This window comes from Mytilus trossulus, chromosome 4, assembly GCF_036588685.1.
Source record: "Mytilus trossulus isolate FHL-02 chromosome 4, PNRI_Mtr1.1.1.hap1, whole genome shotgun sequence".
NCBI lineage: Eukaryota > Metazoa > Mollusca > Bivalvia > Mytilida > Mytilidae > Mytilus > Mytilus trossulus.
In genome coordinates this window covers 45,216,943-45,233,677 of record NC_086376.1, presented here as the reverse complement: position 1 = coordinate 45,233,677, position 16,735 = coordinate 45,216,943, and the positions used below count along the sequence as shown (strand labels likewise).

The following is a 16,735-nucleotide window of genomic DNA, read 5'->3' as shown; positions in this document are numbered from 1 at the left end:
TGGTATATCATGTGTCTATGTAAAGAATGAACAATAATGGTATATCATGTGTCTATGTATAGAATGAACAATAATGGTATAGTATTTTTTTATGTATAGAATGAACAATAATGGTATATCATGTGTCTATGTATAGAATGAACAATAATTGTATATCATGTGTCTATGTATAGAATGAACAATAATGGTATATCATGTATCTATGTATAGAATAAACAATAATGGTATAGCATGTGTCTATGTATAGAATGAACAATAATGGTATAGCATGTGTCTATGTATAGAATAAACAATAATGGTATAGCATGTGTCTATGTATAGAATGAACAATCATGGTATAGCATGTGTCTATAAAATTGAGAATGTGTCAAACAGACAACAACCCAACCATAGAAAAAAAAAAGAAAAAAAAAGCAGTAGGTCACCAACAGGTCTTTAATGTAGCAAGAAATTCCCGCACCCGGAGGCGTCCTTCAGCTGGCCCCTAAACAAATATATACTAGTGCAGTGATAATGAACGCCATACTAATTTCCAAATTGTACACAAGAATCTAAAATTAAAATCATACAAGACTTACAAAGGCCAGAGGCTCCTGACTTGGGACAGGCGCAAAAATGGGGCGTGGTTAAACATGTTTGTGAGATCTCAACCCTCCCCCTATACCTCTAGTCAATGTAGGAAAGTAAACGCATAACAATACGCACATTAAAATTCAGTTCAAGAGAAGTCCGAGTCTGATGTCAGAACCAAAGAAAATAAACAAAATGACAATAATACATAAATAACAATAGACTACTAGCAGTTTACTGACATGCCAGCTCCAGACTTCAATTAAACTGACTGAAAGATTATGATTTCATCATATGTACATCAGGCACAATCCTCCCTATTAGGGGTTTAGTATCATACCATCATAACATATATGAGAAGAACATAACCCGTGTCATGCCAACAACGTTTTTTTGAATAAATGTGTTTAGTTCCAATGCAAAGTCTATTCAAAGGTTTTTGTTAGTTTCTGAGGTGAATATGTATAGATAAAGGCAACAGTAGTATACCGTTGTTCAAAACTCATAAATCCATAGAATGAACAATAATGGTATATCATGTGTCTATGTATATAATGAACAATAATGGTATATCATGTGTCTATGTATAAGATGAACAATAATGGTATATCAAATATATAAACAATAGTATAATTAAATTGTAACAAAGTTTAATAGTCATATTTATTGTATATAAGACTCCAATATTGGGCCCCAACATATCTTTGCAATAGAAATAGAATGTACATGATATCAGTTTTCATATAATGATTAAGTCACTAAACATGAATATAAAACAAAAACCTACAGTTCTGCTTAATGGGTGCAACCAAAAAAATATTTCAAAGGTCTAGTAAATATTCATCTATACAGACAAACTATTCAGAAATCTTTACATAGAAACATTAAAAAGTTACAAAAGCATGGACAAGGGGTATTCTTTCCATATCAAAAACAAATAGGGCATATATAGCATACCTAACTTTTATCAATATTTTTCTAAAGGCACATGTGCAGGAAAAAAGGAGACAAATGGATGTTTTAACGACCTTGACTGGCTATACTGTCCTTGCACGGTGGGGTAAAAGGGAGCAAGGGTTTTTGAAATTAAAGTAAATGGATGCTTCAGGGACAGCAGCCATCAATGATATACCATAGACACTTCTTCTTTATATATATAAAAAAAACTTTTTTAAGTCAGAAAACATACACTACAGCCATGCAAACATTTAAGTAACAGAAGAATTACTAAGGAGACAGATCCTAGCATTCAGTCTGGATTAAGTTCAAGCATTCTAATGGCTTACCTATCTTAAAATTTGGTGATGATTACACATGTAAGAAAAGGATCACTTTAATGTCAAATAAGGAAATTTGTAAAAGATTTTTTAACAGCATTTAAGATCTAATATGGATTGCTATTGTACTATAAGATTATAACATACCATAAAGTGTTTTGGTGTGTAATATGGATTGCTATTGTTTTCAAGTGAGGCTAACTGTCCAACCAATTCCTCTGCCAAAATCTGAAATGTTAAAAAAAGAGAATCTTTTTTTTAGTTATTTATTCAGGCCAAGTTTGAACATTTTCATTAACATTCCATTTTTACAAAGATTTGTATGTGTATGTCTTCAACAATTACCTTAGAACTTCTCAAACTGCTTGAATAATAACATATTTCATATATACTTTGCATTTGACATTACAAAAAATCCAGATATCTTTAGTGTTTATAGTGTTTGTGGTTTTTGACTAAGTGATGTGTACCCACAACTCCTTATCTTAAAGTGAAATCAACAATTTAATTCCTAAGCACTTACTCTGTTAGGTTCAGCATCTCTCTTGCCATAGGAATTTCTTATATAGACTTCATACTGGTAAAATGTATTGGGACTTAACCTGAATACCCTCCTCAACAATTCAAAGAGGGTTTCAGCAGGGACAATTGATGTCTCATCTTCTGCATCATCACCAGATTGTGTTCTCATTATCTGTGACTTTAAATCTTTGAACTGTATCCTGTCAAAAATATGTTAAAGTTTCAATTTTGATACTCTTTAATTTCAACATAGATTTATATCAGACTTTTGATGTCAATTTATCAGACTTTTGATGTCAAAAATAAAGATATTTAAAGTACAATTTTACACATAGTTACCCTATGATGTACAAGTGTTTTAAAGTTACATAAAAAAAACTATGCTGTACAAATGTCTTGAAGTTACATAAAAAAAACTATGCTGTACAAGTGTCTTGAAGTTACATAAAAAAACTTTTGTAAATATATTGAATGCATATGCAGTAATCTAACTTAGCTTAATGACTTTAGACCAAAAATATGTTACATTTCATTGACATTTGGCAGGAAAACTGATAATTCTAGTCAATTAGGATTGGAGTACAATGTTCATAAGCCACATACTGGATGTGAATCAAAACCTCAGTCTTGTGTTACAGGCTAGTGAGACAGTAGTTTAACAACTTAAACCATTTGGCCAACAAGGCCTGTCATAAATTAAATTTTAATAAAACTAATGAATTGGGAGGGAATGTGTCCATAGAGGCATACAAACATTTTTCAAGACTGAATTAAACTTCATCTTTCCATTTTATAATGGTAAATTGAAACTGACTATCAGATGGTTCTTTTTTTGAGTCATTTGGGTAGCCATGTTTTTGGTCTTTACCATATAGTTTGAACATTTAGTTTTAACATCATGATCTAGAAAAAAATTCTTATGTCTCTACCTATTACTTCAAATCAGTTCATTAAGCTGGTACCTAACACCTTGACAGAAATTAATTTGGCTCGTTCAATTTTCATAAAACTTATTTACTTTGACCCTAGGAGAAAAAATATAAAAATTTCAAAAAACTTGAACCACATATTTCTCGGAAAAATTTCATGGGATACATAGCAGTTTGAAAAACATTAAAAATCAATGAGAAGCTTTATATTTCCTTAACAATATAACGTAATTAAAATGTTTTGCTGATTTTACAGAGTTATCTCCCTGTAGTGTTAGGTACCGACTTACCTTATGTGTCCTTGACCTGTTGGAGTAATAGGTGGTGTCTGTGGAGATGGAGGGTCAGGTGCACCCAAGACAGGATAGGAGGCACACATGTAGGCATATCTAAACACTCTAAATTCCTAAAAATGGAAAACTGTAGTAAAGTGACATCACTCATGTAGAAATATTTTTTGAAGCATTTGGTATAGAGTTATCTTTGTACAAAAATTTGATATTTTCTACTTATAGATATAGGAAGATGTGGTGTGAGTGCCAATGAGACAACTCTCCATCCAAGTAACAATTTAAAAAGTAAACCATTATAGGTTAAAGTACGGCCTTCAACACGGAGCCTTGGCTCACACCGAACAACAAGCTATAAAGGGCCCCAAATTTACTAGTGTTGCATGTTATTCTATGTGTGATAGTCATTATTCATCCTTTTGTTCGAAAAGATCATTTTGATCCTTACAAGGATTGAAATCAATTTAATGTTCAATCATAACATTTTAAAATGTAATATGAAATGATTTCTGAATCTAAATGACTATAGGTATTCTATGTTCAATCATAACATTTCAAAATGTTATATATAATGTTTTCAATTTGCCACTTTAGAATCTAAGACTATGCATATTTTTATTGTGTGTAGCCCAAAATATAAATTACGTCACATCATTGAAATTCCATTTTTAAGGATGTGGAATATAGACTGAACTTTAAATTTGTCACACTGTAATTGACATATCCAGATAGAGCTTGGTGCCGGAAATTATGACACTATTACTTGAAGTAGTGAGAGTTTTCTAACAGAAATAAACCAGTTTTAACCACATTTAGAGTAGTGGTATAATTATGAAGTAGATATCTTGTCATACTCAATATTCCAATGAAGTCTATCAACGAAGCAGAAAATTGTCAGTTTTATAAAATCTTGTATATCCTAGGACAATAATTATGTCAAAATCAAGAGAACATGAATTAGATGTAAACCAAATTTTGATGGCAGAGTGGTTTCAGTGGTATTTTTTTGTTTGTAGTAATGACAAACAGACACAAAGGGTGGAACTCACTTACCTTAGCCCTGTTGAATTAATGAGCCTGATAAAAGTATTTGTTTGTTCATTTAATTTTTAACAGAGGCAAATATAATTCTCAAACCTTTTCATCTAGTTCAGACACCAGCTGTGAGTTGTCAATGAGGGTTTTAGACATTGCACCTAAAAAAAAAAAAAGTAAATATGTTATAATGTTATTGTATGTTCTAAGATATTGCATTATTCTAACTCTTCATTTGAACCTGAAAAAAACAAAAACAAAAATTGAAAAAACAAAACAAAAAGAACATAACATTAAATAGATTTTGCTAGTCTTTAGGTTATCATATGCCCAGCTTTACAGCATAGAAGACTGACTGGATGTTAGATTTGAACAGAAGCTTCAAACACTGAAAATAAATGAATCAGCAAACACTTTGCAGTTTGTTTGGTACTATTCTATAGTTTTCACCCTTTTAATGGTATGTTGTTTGAAAAACTTTTTTGTAGATGTAAAACTGTTTTATGTGTAAATTTGAAATAAAATAATGCCTGTTTGATTTTTCATATTTTTAGATTACTGTCTCATTGATGTCTACCATCCATCTTTTTTTTTTTAAATAAATTGATTTCTTTTACTAACCTTCTTCGATCCCATTATCTCTGCCATCATTTCTAACCTAAAACAAATTATAAGTTCGTCATCATATAATCTGATAACCTTATTGAGAATACATTCAAAATCTGATGGCAATCGGTTGTTACGTTTACATAGCCATATGACTTTTACACAATTAGCCATTTTGCTGTTACAAGATGATACTGATTTTATAAAACTAAGACACTAACATACCATAACTAATTTGTTCTAAGACTTTATTGAGGATAATCATAGATTCCAATTAGTACTATCCTCAGGATTTTGATATCATAAATTCACTTACTAATACTTATCTGAAATTAACAAAGAAAGTGTAAAAACACTACTGGTATTAGAAGAGGTAAAATTTAAGCAAGTATATTAAGTAAAATTTTTAAATAATTCTCTTAGTCCAAGGACCTATTCCGTTTAGGGTGAATCAGCAGAAATAAAACACAAACTAGATGAGTAATGCAATGTATCATTATGTGACTATATATAAAAAAAGAGGATGTGGTATGATTGCCAATGAGACATTTCTCCACAAGAGACAACATGACACAGAAAGTAACAACTATAGGTCACTGTATGGCTTTCAACAATGAGCAAAGCCCATAATGCATAGTCAGCTAATAAAGACATTGAAATGACAATGTGAAACGTTTCAAACGAGAAAACTAACAGCCTAATTTATGTACAAACAAGAACCTGTCCCTAGTACACGGATGCCCCAACCGCACTATCATTTTCTATGTTCAGTGGACCGTGAAAAAAGGGTATAATCTCTATTTTGGCATTACAATTAGAAAGATTATATTATAGGGAATATGTTTACAAAGTTTCAAGTTGATTGAACTGCACCTTCATTAGAAACTACCTCGACCAAATACTTTAACCTGAAGCGGGACAGACAGATGGACAAACAAACGAATGGACGGACAGACCAGAAAACATAATGCCCATAAATGGGGCATAAAAATGAAGAAAACAAAATAATCTCCGTAACACATAAAAATGCATTTTTTAGAAGAAAGGTGTAAGATTATCAAAGAAACCCTTTACCCTACAATCAAGGTTTTTAAACCTCACTCTGAGAGTATGAATAAAATATCTTACCACTCTGAAATTACTGAAGGTTGTTTTGCAGACAGCCAAACTCATGCAACATTTTCTTTTACTGAAAAGAAAACAATATATTATGATCTGTTTATAAACAAAAGTGTATAACTTTTAGTATATAAATATAAATAGGTGATCCAAATAAAAATATAAATGTCTGCTCATCCAACTGATTCCAAAAACTACACTAAAAACAACATTTTGAAACTACTTTCATTTGTTCATAGTCAAAGCTCGATAGGATAAGGCAAGACAAAGATACGTTAAAACAAAAACAAAATGTAGCCTAGGACAAACATTTTTCATCCTTATTCCTAGCATCCTAACAGGACGGATTGTGCTTGATTTTCATATGAAGGCTGAAAGTGCTAGTGGTACTTTGTTAATTTATGTATTATCATTTCTTTTGTTACCTATTCTGACATAGGACTTTGACTTCTTTTAAACTGAGTTTTACTGTGTGTATTGCTATGAGTTTCATTATTCTACATTGGCTAGAGGTATAGGGGGAGAGTTGAGATTTCACAAAGTATGTTTAACACCTCCCTACCTGACCCGAGTCAGGAGCCTCTGGCCTTTGTTAGTTTAGTTTGTATATTTTTAAATTCTAGTTCATTTATATGTTTTTGAGTTTAGAATGAAGTCCATTTTCACTGAAATAGTACATTTAGGGTCCAGCTGAAGCTCACCAGGGTTATTATTTTTGCGATTTCTGTGCATAGTGCATCCATGATAAATGCACACTGAATATCTTTTTTTTTAATTTGGTCATAATGTTGTCTGTCCTTTTCCAATTGTGTTTTTTTTCCTACTCATTAAATCACTTACTTGAGATTACTAAAGTGGTCATGGATCTTCCTCAGACATTTACATTCCCTGAAAAAATGATAATATTTTAAAATCTTTTGTCACATTAAAAAAAAACATAGTGAATGTTAGTGCCAAATGGTAATGTTGACTGCAAAAATTTAGTTAAATCATTAGTTAAATACAAACAAACAAACAAACAAACAAACAAATAATTTATTAGAGTCTCACCTCTTTAAAACATTTGATATACAACACAATATAATATTAACAATTTATAAAAGAGCCACTCTAAAAAGAGTTATGAGAGACTGTAAAAACACAGATTAAAATACATTTATATTACATCTATCAACAGATTGGTTTTTTTTTAATGAAACTAGTTCCTTCTAATGTTGTTTCTTAATCTTGAAGATTATATTCTGTTCAAGTTTCATAACAATCCATTAAGGTTAACTAATTGATCATGCCATGAAAACTTTATCCAAGACAGTCTTTTAATGTTACAATGTATATAAAATGTAAAATGCTAAACAAAGGATGACAGAAATATTTTTTTTCATATGTTTGATTCAGATAATATTGTCTTTACCTAAAGTTTCATAATATTTAATGAAGGTTTGACAAAGTAAGTTAATGTTCATCCTCGCATATATATATATATGTAAAACAACAAAATCATTGAAGATAACTAAAAATATGATTAGAAAATATGTTTAGTATTGTTTACAAAATTACAATATCATGTTTAATTCCAATAAAAAACATTGTAATTCTAAACTTCATACAATTTGGATGTGATCAAATTTCCAGTAATTTTACAGGGTTCTCATTAAGACGTGTATACATGTCCTTGATGCATGGAAATCTCTTTTCCAGACAATGTTTAATTTCCTTATTTTCATATGTAATGTGATCTCATTCCTATTGTATAATATTATTACCACATAATTTTTAAAGGGAAGTAACTCTGAGCAATGTGCCAATGATGAACATGTATTGGTAGATTTCTAAACTGTATTTAAATCAAAGTATAAAATTCTTTGTAAAACTTGGTGAACTCTTATTAAAATATTTAATTTCAAAAAGAACATTGAAGAATGAAATATTTAAGATAAGTCTCACCTTAGAATACTAGACCCCAAATCTGTACTAACAGAACTTTCTGATGCATCTCTCTGTGTCCATAAATTTTCTTCACTTTGGCACATATGAAGAAGGATGTCCTTGGGTTTCAATAATACTGTCTCCATGGTACTTGTTGCTAATTTGGGAAGTCTGCAATTTCCATGACTTAAATAAACTTAAAATCTAAAAAATAACAAGAGAGTTTCATACACTTTCATGAACAATAGGATATAAATAGGCAGTATCTTTACTTCTGTTGTCAAAAGTATAACATTGGCAGGAAACCTTAATAGGAAAACCCAGGTTTTCCCAGAATTACTATTTTTACATAGAATAGTAATTTTAAACGCATTTTGTAGGTTCATAATATTACAGCTACATGTAAATGTATATACATTTTATAAAGATACATTTTGAGAGTCATTTTCAGAGAATAAAACATTTCCATCTCTTCTTTTTCTCCAACAATTCTTTGTACATGTAAGCTGACTACAAATAATTTTGCTGATTTTGATACTTTGTTTAATTCCAAGCTTAAATATTTCAATAATGCAAACTTTAAAATTAAAAAAAAAATGCATTTTAATGCAAAATTTGTTGAATTTTAAAAATTTAACTAGAACACACCTGTAATATCGCATGTCTGTGACTGAATTCAAGTATACTACTATGCATAAGCCTTATTCAAGTATTGATATTGTCATCTGATAAAGTCATGCCGATTATAAGATGCACAGTTTTCTCTGCTTCAAAATTTTTCTGGTTGAACCCGTCAACATGGAACTTATAAATTATTGGTAATATTAATTATTTCAGGAATCAAAAGGGCCTGGAATGTATTATTCTTTAATCAACAGCATTGTTCTTATAATAGTTAAATAAAGTTGCATTCTTTGATTGGCTGTTTTTTGTCATATGCCAGATAACAAATTGAAAACTACCTATACGCCTTATCTTAAGTCCAGTTTGTTAGTATGCATATTGTCATCTCAGAAAGTCATACTGATTAAAATAGTAATACTACAAATGTGACAGTGATTGCATTTAGCAGGGACAACCCTGTGATTATGGCCTGTGTATATAGCAAAATTCTAAATACACCGTTTGGTGGTGCACCTGTCAGATGGGGAACATTCAGAATAGGTAATATTAGGTAACATGTGAATATACTATTGGTTTTGGTATCGTATTCGACTCAGAACTTGTCAATTATTGGTAATTTTTATTATGTGGTAAACAAAAGGGTCTGGAGTGGTGTAATTTTTAATCAGCAACATTGTCCTATATTAGCTTAGCTGTTATATATAAAGTTGAATTCTTTGATTTGTCGTTTTTTCCCCATGACGATTTGACTTTTTGATATATATTTACAGATCACATGACTGCCTGGTGGGTTTCAAAGGAGAATGTTAAACTACGAATCCAAGTGTGAATGACAGACAGAAAAGGTAGAGACTAAGTCACTTACAACGTCCATAAAAAGTGTGTATCTGACAGCAAACAATCGAAGATAGATGTGTTCTGCTAACAATTTGCAGATAACATTATTTTTTTTGGCGAATTTCACGTATTATCTTCTTTGAAAGTCTTACCTATAGAAGATAACGCATGATCTACCGGTAACTATATACAAAATTTCAGGCAATCTTCTATATAAACGTCAAAGTGAAAGATTGCTGCATCTTTGCCCCTTTCGATAGCCGCCATTTTGATCAGTCACATGATATCTGTAAAAAACATAATCTTTAAATCAATAAAACATCAATTAAAATATCAAAAACTGTGCAGTAATGTTTTCAAATACTTTTTATTATTAAATGTCATATTAATTTGATAATTGTATTGAGGTTTCTTTGTCTGCGTTTTAGTTAAGTAACACACAGTTCAGTGTATTTATCAGATTCTTAGACAAAACGAAATTGAAAAGTTAGTAATTCACGGACTATTAAAATATGGTCACCATACATAGACAAGTCTTTTTTTAAACTTTGATCAGATAAATATGGGTTTGTCAGTTGATATTGTTTTATATAAAAAAAATCTTCTTGATTATGGCATCATAAAATTTGGTTTCATTGAACTAAATACCTTTACATAAAAATGAAGGTGTGGTATGAGGGACTATGAGTGATCATGAGTGCCAATGAGAGAACAAGTTACACTGTATAAAAATTCAGCAATTATAGGTTAAGGTTTGGTCTTCAACACGGAGCCTTGACTCACATCGGCACTAGGCAATCAATAAAGGGTCATAAAAGAGACAATACGAAATGCACATTATTTTTTATTGAATACCCCTGAGACTACTTTAATATTATGTTATAGTAGTCTCAGAATACCCATAGATCTTCACACGTGATGACAAAATTCATTTTTGTAATGACAAAGGTCAATTTTGTCAAAAAGGTATGCAAATATAAACTTATTTGCATACAAAATTGAAAGACTTTTGTGAGAAAAAAATTGACTTTTGTGAGACAAAATTGACTTTTGTGAGACAAAATTGACTTTTGTGAGACAAAATTGACTTATGTGAGACAAAATTTGACAATATTGAATTTTGTCTCAATTTTGTGAGATATAATTCAATTTGGTCTCAGAAAGTCAATTTTGTTACTTTTGTCAAAATTGACAAAATTGAATTTTGTCTCAATTTTGTGAGACAAAATTGAATTTTGTCAATTTTGCCTCACAAAAGTCAATTTTGTGTAACAATTGTCGATTTTGTAGGCAAATTAGTTCACAGAATCCAAACTTAACTAATTTGCATATAAAATTGACTTTTGTCGCCCAAATTTCAAATTAGGTAACAAAAGTCAAGTCTGTGTAACAAAAATGAATTTTGTCATGAAGAAAGTGACTTTTGTCCACTGAAAGACAATTTTGTATGACAAAATTTTTAATTTGTAGTATGTTACAAAATTTGTTAAACTGAACTCATTTTTGTTGAACAAAAGTCACTTTTGTCCGTACAAAATTCAATTTCGAGTACAAAACCACAAGAGTCCCATTCGGCGCCCCGTAATAGCTGTTATACTTGACTACTTTCGGATGATTAGACCACTGAATATAAACAAAATTTTGAAATGCAAATATGATCACCGATGAGTCTTTTGTAGACGAAATGCGCGTCTGGCGCAACTTATGGTATAAGATTTCAATCTTGGTATCTATGATGAGTTTATTTATGCATTGCACCAGTTTTAATTATTGTCTCATATGTCTCTTTTTTTTGCTCTAGCTTGTTATTTTGCATCTTAGCTACAAACATGGTGGGTAAGTACTAAGCAGCCACTGTTCCTCTATAGCCACACCCTCGATCAGACGATCTTAGCTACAAACATGGTGTGTAAGCAGTCACTGTTCCTCTATAGTCACATCCTCGACCAGACGATCTTAGCTACAAACATGGTGTGTAAACAGTCACTGTTCCTCTATAGTCACATCCTCGATCAGACGATGTTAGCTACAAACATGGTGTGTAAGCAGTCACTGTTCCTCTATAGTCACACCCTCGATCAGACGATGTTAGCTACAAACATGGTGTGTTATAAGCAGTCACTGTTCCTCTATAGTCACACCCTCGATCAGACGATGTTAGCTACAAACATGCATGGTGTGTAAGCAGTCACTGTTCCTCTATAGTCACATCCTCGATCAGACGATCTTAGCTACAAACATGGTGTGTAAGCAGTCACTGTTCCTCTATAGTCACATCCTCGATCAGACGATGTTAGCTACAAACATGGTGTGTAAGCAGTCACTGTTCCTCTATAGTCACACCCTCGATCAGACGATGTTAGCTATAAACATGGTGTGTAAGCAGTCACTGTTCCTCTATAGTCACACCCTCGATCAGACGATGTTAGCTACAAACATGGTGTGTAAGCAGTCACTGTTCTTCTATAGCCACATCCTCGATCAGACGATGTTAGCTACAAACATGGTGTGTAAGCAGTCACTGTTCCTCTATAGTCACATCCTCGATCAGACGATGTTAGCTACAAACATGGTGTGTAAGCAGTCACTGTTCCTCTATAGTCACATCCTCGATCAGACGATGTTAGCTACAAACATGGTGTGTAAGCAGTAACTGTTCCTCTATAGTCACATCCTCGATCAGACGATCTTAGCTACAAACATGGTGTGTAAGCAGTCACTGTTCCTCTATAGTCACACCCTCGATCAGACGATGTTAGCTACAAACATGGTGTGTAAGCAGTCACTGTTCCTCTATAGTCACACCCTCGATCAGACGATGTTAGCTACAAACATGGTGTTTAAGCTGATCCTCTATAGTCACATCCTCGATCAGACGATGTTAGCTACAAACATGGTGTGTAAGCAGTCACTGTTCCTCTTAGTCACACCCGTCGACTTGCTTATTCCGAATCTTGAGTCAAATTTGATGACTTTTGATGTCATGAACGGTCAAATAGGCCGAGGACCGGACATGATATATGGTGGCCACATACTAAAATTAGATATTTATGGAATGTTTTGGCTTTTTTTTTTTTAAAGCTGAGGCATTATCGAAAATGTGGTTTTCATTTTAAGGTTCGAAGTGTGATTCCTTTTTTTGGCAATTTAATTTTACATGCCTTCGGTTATTGGCACTTCTTGGGGAAAACAAATCCCCTTTTCACACAAAAAGATCTCTGGAAATTGAGCTTTTCGCAAATACTCATTAAACCATATATATAGTGATTAGTCTTTATTTTGTTGCTCTTTGCTCAGTCTGCAGCACAAATGGAAGAGCTCAGTCAATTGTTAAAAAGAATAAAATGCTCAATATAACCACACATGTAGAGACGTTTTTCAATAACATAAATATATTCCGGAAAGGAATATTGACCCATCTATAAAGCGGAACGTGAAGTATAAGAATAAAACAAATGTTTATTTTTATTATCAGTCTCAATTGTCTCGTCAGCGTGTCCAACTATAGAGTGTTAAAAATTGTCGTATATGTTGGAGACTCTACTCAGATGTATATATACTTACGATTTTTTTCAAGACATTTCTAACAATTGTTATAATTTTATAAATTTATAAATAAATCTTCTAAATTTTTATGGCTTTTGACCCAAGAAAATGTTACTCTTATGGAAAAACTGGGCTGCTATATTTGTGACTGTTTTGAACTAAGAAGATCAGGTATGAACACTGACACTAAGTCAAGTAAAAAAATTGAGAATAAATACATATACATGTATAATGTAATTTTATTATTCTTTTATTCACAATATATATGTGTTTTTTAGCTTGATTCTGACCAATGCTTATATTCCAAATATATATGTATATGCCTCTATTACTGTTGTTGTTACCAATTATGTAAATCAATTGTATCTGATTTTATGCCCTTTATGGGCCCTGCAATTTGGGAAATAAAAATATTCTATTCTATTCTATTCTATTCTATTCTATTCTATTCTATTCTATTCTATTCTATAGTATCGGCAGTTAATATTCATGATATATCGATGATAAATGTATGCACCTATATGTCATTAACAAATGGCGATATCGGGTGCTGTCTTCTCAACATCGGTCGATATATATCGATGTAGAATTTAATCAGATAATGACAAGTTCAGAATTACTGTCACCATGAGAGTATTGTGATGTATATCCATTTTACTTCCATGGTGACACAAAATGTTATACCACAATTTAAGGTGGTGAGATGATAGGTGAATTATCATCAAATTGTCCATTATCTGTATGCAGTATTTATAAAAATGAAGATGTGGTATGATTGCCAATGAGACAACTGTCCACAAGAGACCAAAATGACACAGACATTAACAACTATAGGTCACCGTACGACCTTTAACAATGAGCAAAGCCCCGAAACCACATAGTAAGCTATAAAATGCCCCGATAAGACAATGTAAATCATTTGCTTGTTTCAGAAGACCAAAAACAGACTGGTATGGCCGTTTCGTTTTCATGTTCGATTCTGTGTAAAAACAGAGAACTCGAGTTCAGTCCAGTTTGTTATAGGAACCGATTAAGATCAAGTTACTTAGTAGTTACTGTCTAAACCTATATAGTGTTAATGTCGGATATCATATCGTTTATGCTATCAGTTTTCCAGACTTGTTTCACTCAATTTGCAAACTGATTAAAAGGAAAAAGGATTAATGATCATTAATCTGAGAATGATATATTTAATTATGACTCTCATTACACAATGAATAATCCCTATTATATTGCCATAGATCATTTAATCCGATATTGATATCATTCGGTCTAAAATTTGTATTTTTTTATGCATATATTTGAAACGATGTAAATTAAAAAAATAAGATCAACTATTGCAGCTTTTTCTGTTTATATCTTTTCAAAACGATACCACTCTGTGTCTATTAGACAGCGTATTTATTACCCAGACATTCCAGGGCGGACTTCCTTAATTGTTCCTGATTTCCCACAATATTTTTGGTACTTATTCTATTCAAACATTTATCTGCTCCCATTTATTGACATGGTATATATGGCAAATATCCGCTGTAAATGGGTTTTGGTAAGTGTCCGCAATCAATAGTTATACCCGGAAGCTGAAAATGGGAAATGCATTGCTTGTAATTTTATACCGAGATGTACAATAATAGGATGAGGTGACTTTAAAGGTAAAATCAAACAAGGAAATAAGTATTCCAGTTAGGATTTTATAAATTATTTCAAAACATTAAGTCTTCTTAATTTGTCATGATTTTGGTATTTTTCAGTAAACTTCGAAGAGCTAAAATATGAAAGTTTCCCGCGAGACACAATAAATTGGCTTACAAATACTTTTTTATACACGTAAGTTATTAAAATCAATTTGTCGTTCATCACGGTTACCATTAAGAAATTACTTATCATCAAAGAGTTATATTTACAATACATCCCAGAAGTCATGTTTTCTGAAGCTTTATAACAAATTTAGTAATAAATAAACACAATTTGGATGACTGTCCGAGTCCATGCATGTGTCCGTACGCGCGTCATCATGTTTTGTCGTTTGAGTTGTTGTCCTTTTGACATTTATATATGCCTCATCTCATGCATGATTTTGCACATAGACGATGGACTACATGTATATACTATCATATATGCCTATAAAGAGAACACACCATCGGTAAATAAAATAAAAACAAACGTAAAAGATAACTACTACAAGAAACAATCAGTATTATGAAGTCTATGAATACTGACAGATATCCTACATCATCAGGCATATAAAAAGAACCAACATGACTAAATGATTATTCAAAACAAGTCAAACGAGGAAACCCTTGGTGTTATTTACTGTACAATACATCAAATACAAACAAAATATCATAAGTGATCATGACCAACGGTAACCACTGGCACTAAATGATCACAGGCTCCAAACTTGGGCGGGACAGATAGCCCGCTCGCGGGTATAAAACATCTTTTTTTTTTTCATCATAAATTTTATTTAATACTTTATAAGTTGTAACTTTATCATATGGTTAAAAAATAATTCAAATAAATCAATTCGTGTTGGCCCCAGTCTTGATGACTTTTGAAATTTATGTATCACTAAAAAAGCTCCAAATTATCTCCCTTTGGCGAAATATGCCAATTTTTTTGCATTAAAATTCAAATATCATTTTTTAACTCATCGGTGACCTATATTTTTTATTATTGTTTTCATTTAAGCTGTACTTAAACTAAACTATAGTAAAATTTTAGCGATTTCTGTAATTTAGTTCTTTTTTTATTTCGATATTACCTCTCAAGTTTTTCTCCTATCAGTTCGACAGAAAAAAATAATCTTTTACAAAAATGTATGTTTCTTTCGAAGGCATATTTTGTGCGGTGACCCCATTTTTTATTTTATTTTTCTATTAAGCAAAAGATAAAGTATATTTGAGGGTGGTTAAGGGGGTGCTTGCACGAAAAAAACGTGAAATAAGACATAATTTCACGTTGAACATGAACTAATTTCTGTACTGAACACGGGGGGGGGGGGGGGGGGGGGTATCTTCCTATTATTGGGTAAACGGGGATGTGCAAAAAATATCGGTCATAATTTTGCGATATTTTATATAAAAATGACCCTGACCTCCTTTTTAATGTTAACCTATATTAAAATGCATTTACGTTTGATAACTGTTTATTGATTTGGGGTATGATGTACACACCAATATAACAATCCATGCGTATATATAACGATGTAATATATGTGCACCAAACGATGTCAATTCATACATAAAAACTTATGGGTAGCTGGTATATTTATGAATTATGAGTGATGATGAGTTAGCGCTTATATAAGCATGGGTCATACTTTTAAATATTGTATATAAGTATATATATAGGCCATTCTTTCTTAAATTTACATTTATATAACTATAGGTACTGAATTTCAGTGAATGTTATATTAAAATGGGTACATTTTTTTTAGGCAAAAATGGCACAC

At 31.7% G+C, this 16,735-nt stretch overlaps 1 protein-coding gene across 1 annotated transcript in view; it reads right to left on the bottom strand.

The window, feature by feature from the left end:
- The window catches only part of LOC134715366 (uncharacterized), a 47,353-nt gene extending 37,347 nt beyond the window's left edge, over nucleotides 1-10,006 (bottom strand). Inside the window, exons 1-9 of the mRNA XM_063577507.1 lie at nucleotides 9,888-10,006; nucleotides 8,293-8,478; nucleotides 7,189-7,236; nucleotides 6,358-6,418; nucleotides 5,245-5,281; nucleotides 4,726-4,784; nucleotides 3,589-3,704; nucleotides 2,371-2,569; nucleotides 1,995-2,075 (exon numbers count right to left, since the gene is read on the bottom strand). Of these exons, the coding sequence (XP_063433577.1) occupies nucleotides 1,995-2,075; nucleotides 2,371-2,569; nucleotides 3,589-3,704; nucleotides 4,726-4,784; nucleotides 5,245-5,281; nucleotides 6,358-6,418; nucleotides 7,189-7,236; nucleotides 8,293-8,420 (729 nt within the window). The 5' untranslated portion in view covers nucleotides 8,421-8,478; nucleotides 9,888-10,006. The remainder of the gene's footprint in view (nucleotides 1-1,994; nucleotides 2,076-2,370; nucleotides 2,570-3,588; nucleotides 3,705-4,725; nucleotides 4,785-5,244; nucleotides 5,282-6,357; nucleotides 6,419-7,188; nucleotides 7,237-8,292; nucleotides 8,479-9,887) is intronic.
- Between the last annotated feature and the right edge of the window lie 6,729 nt (nucleotides 10,007-16,735).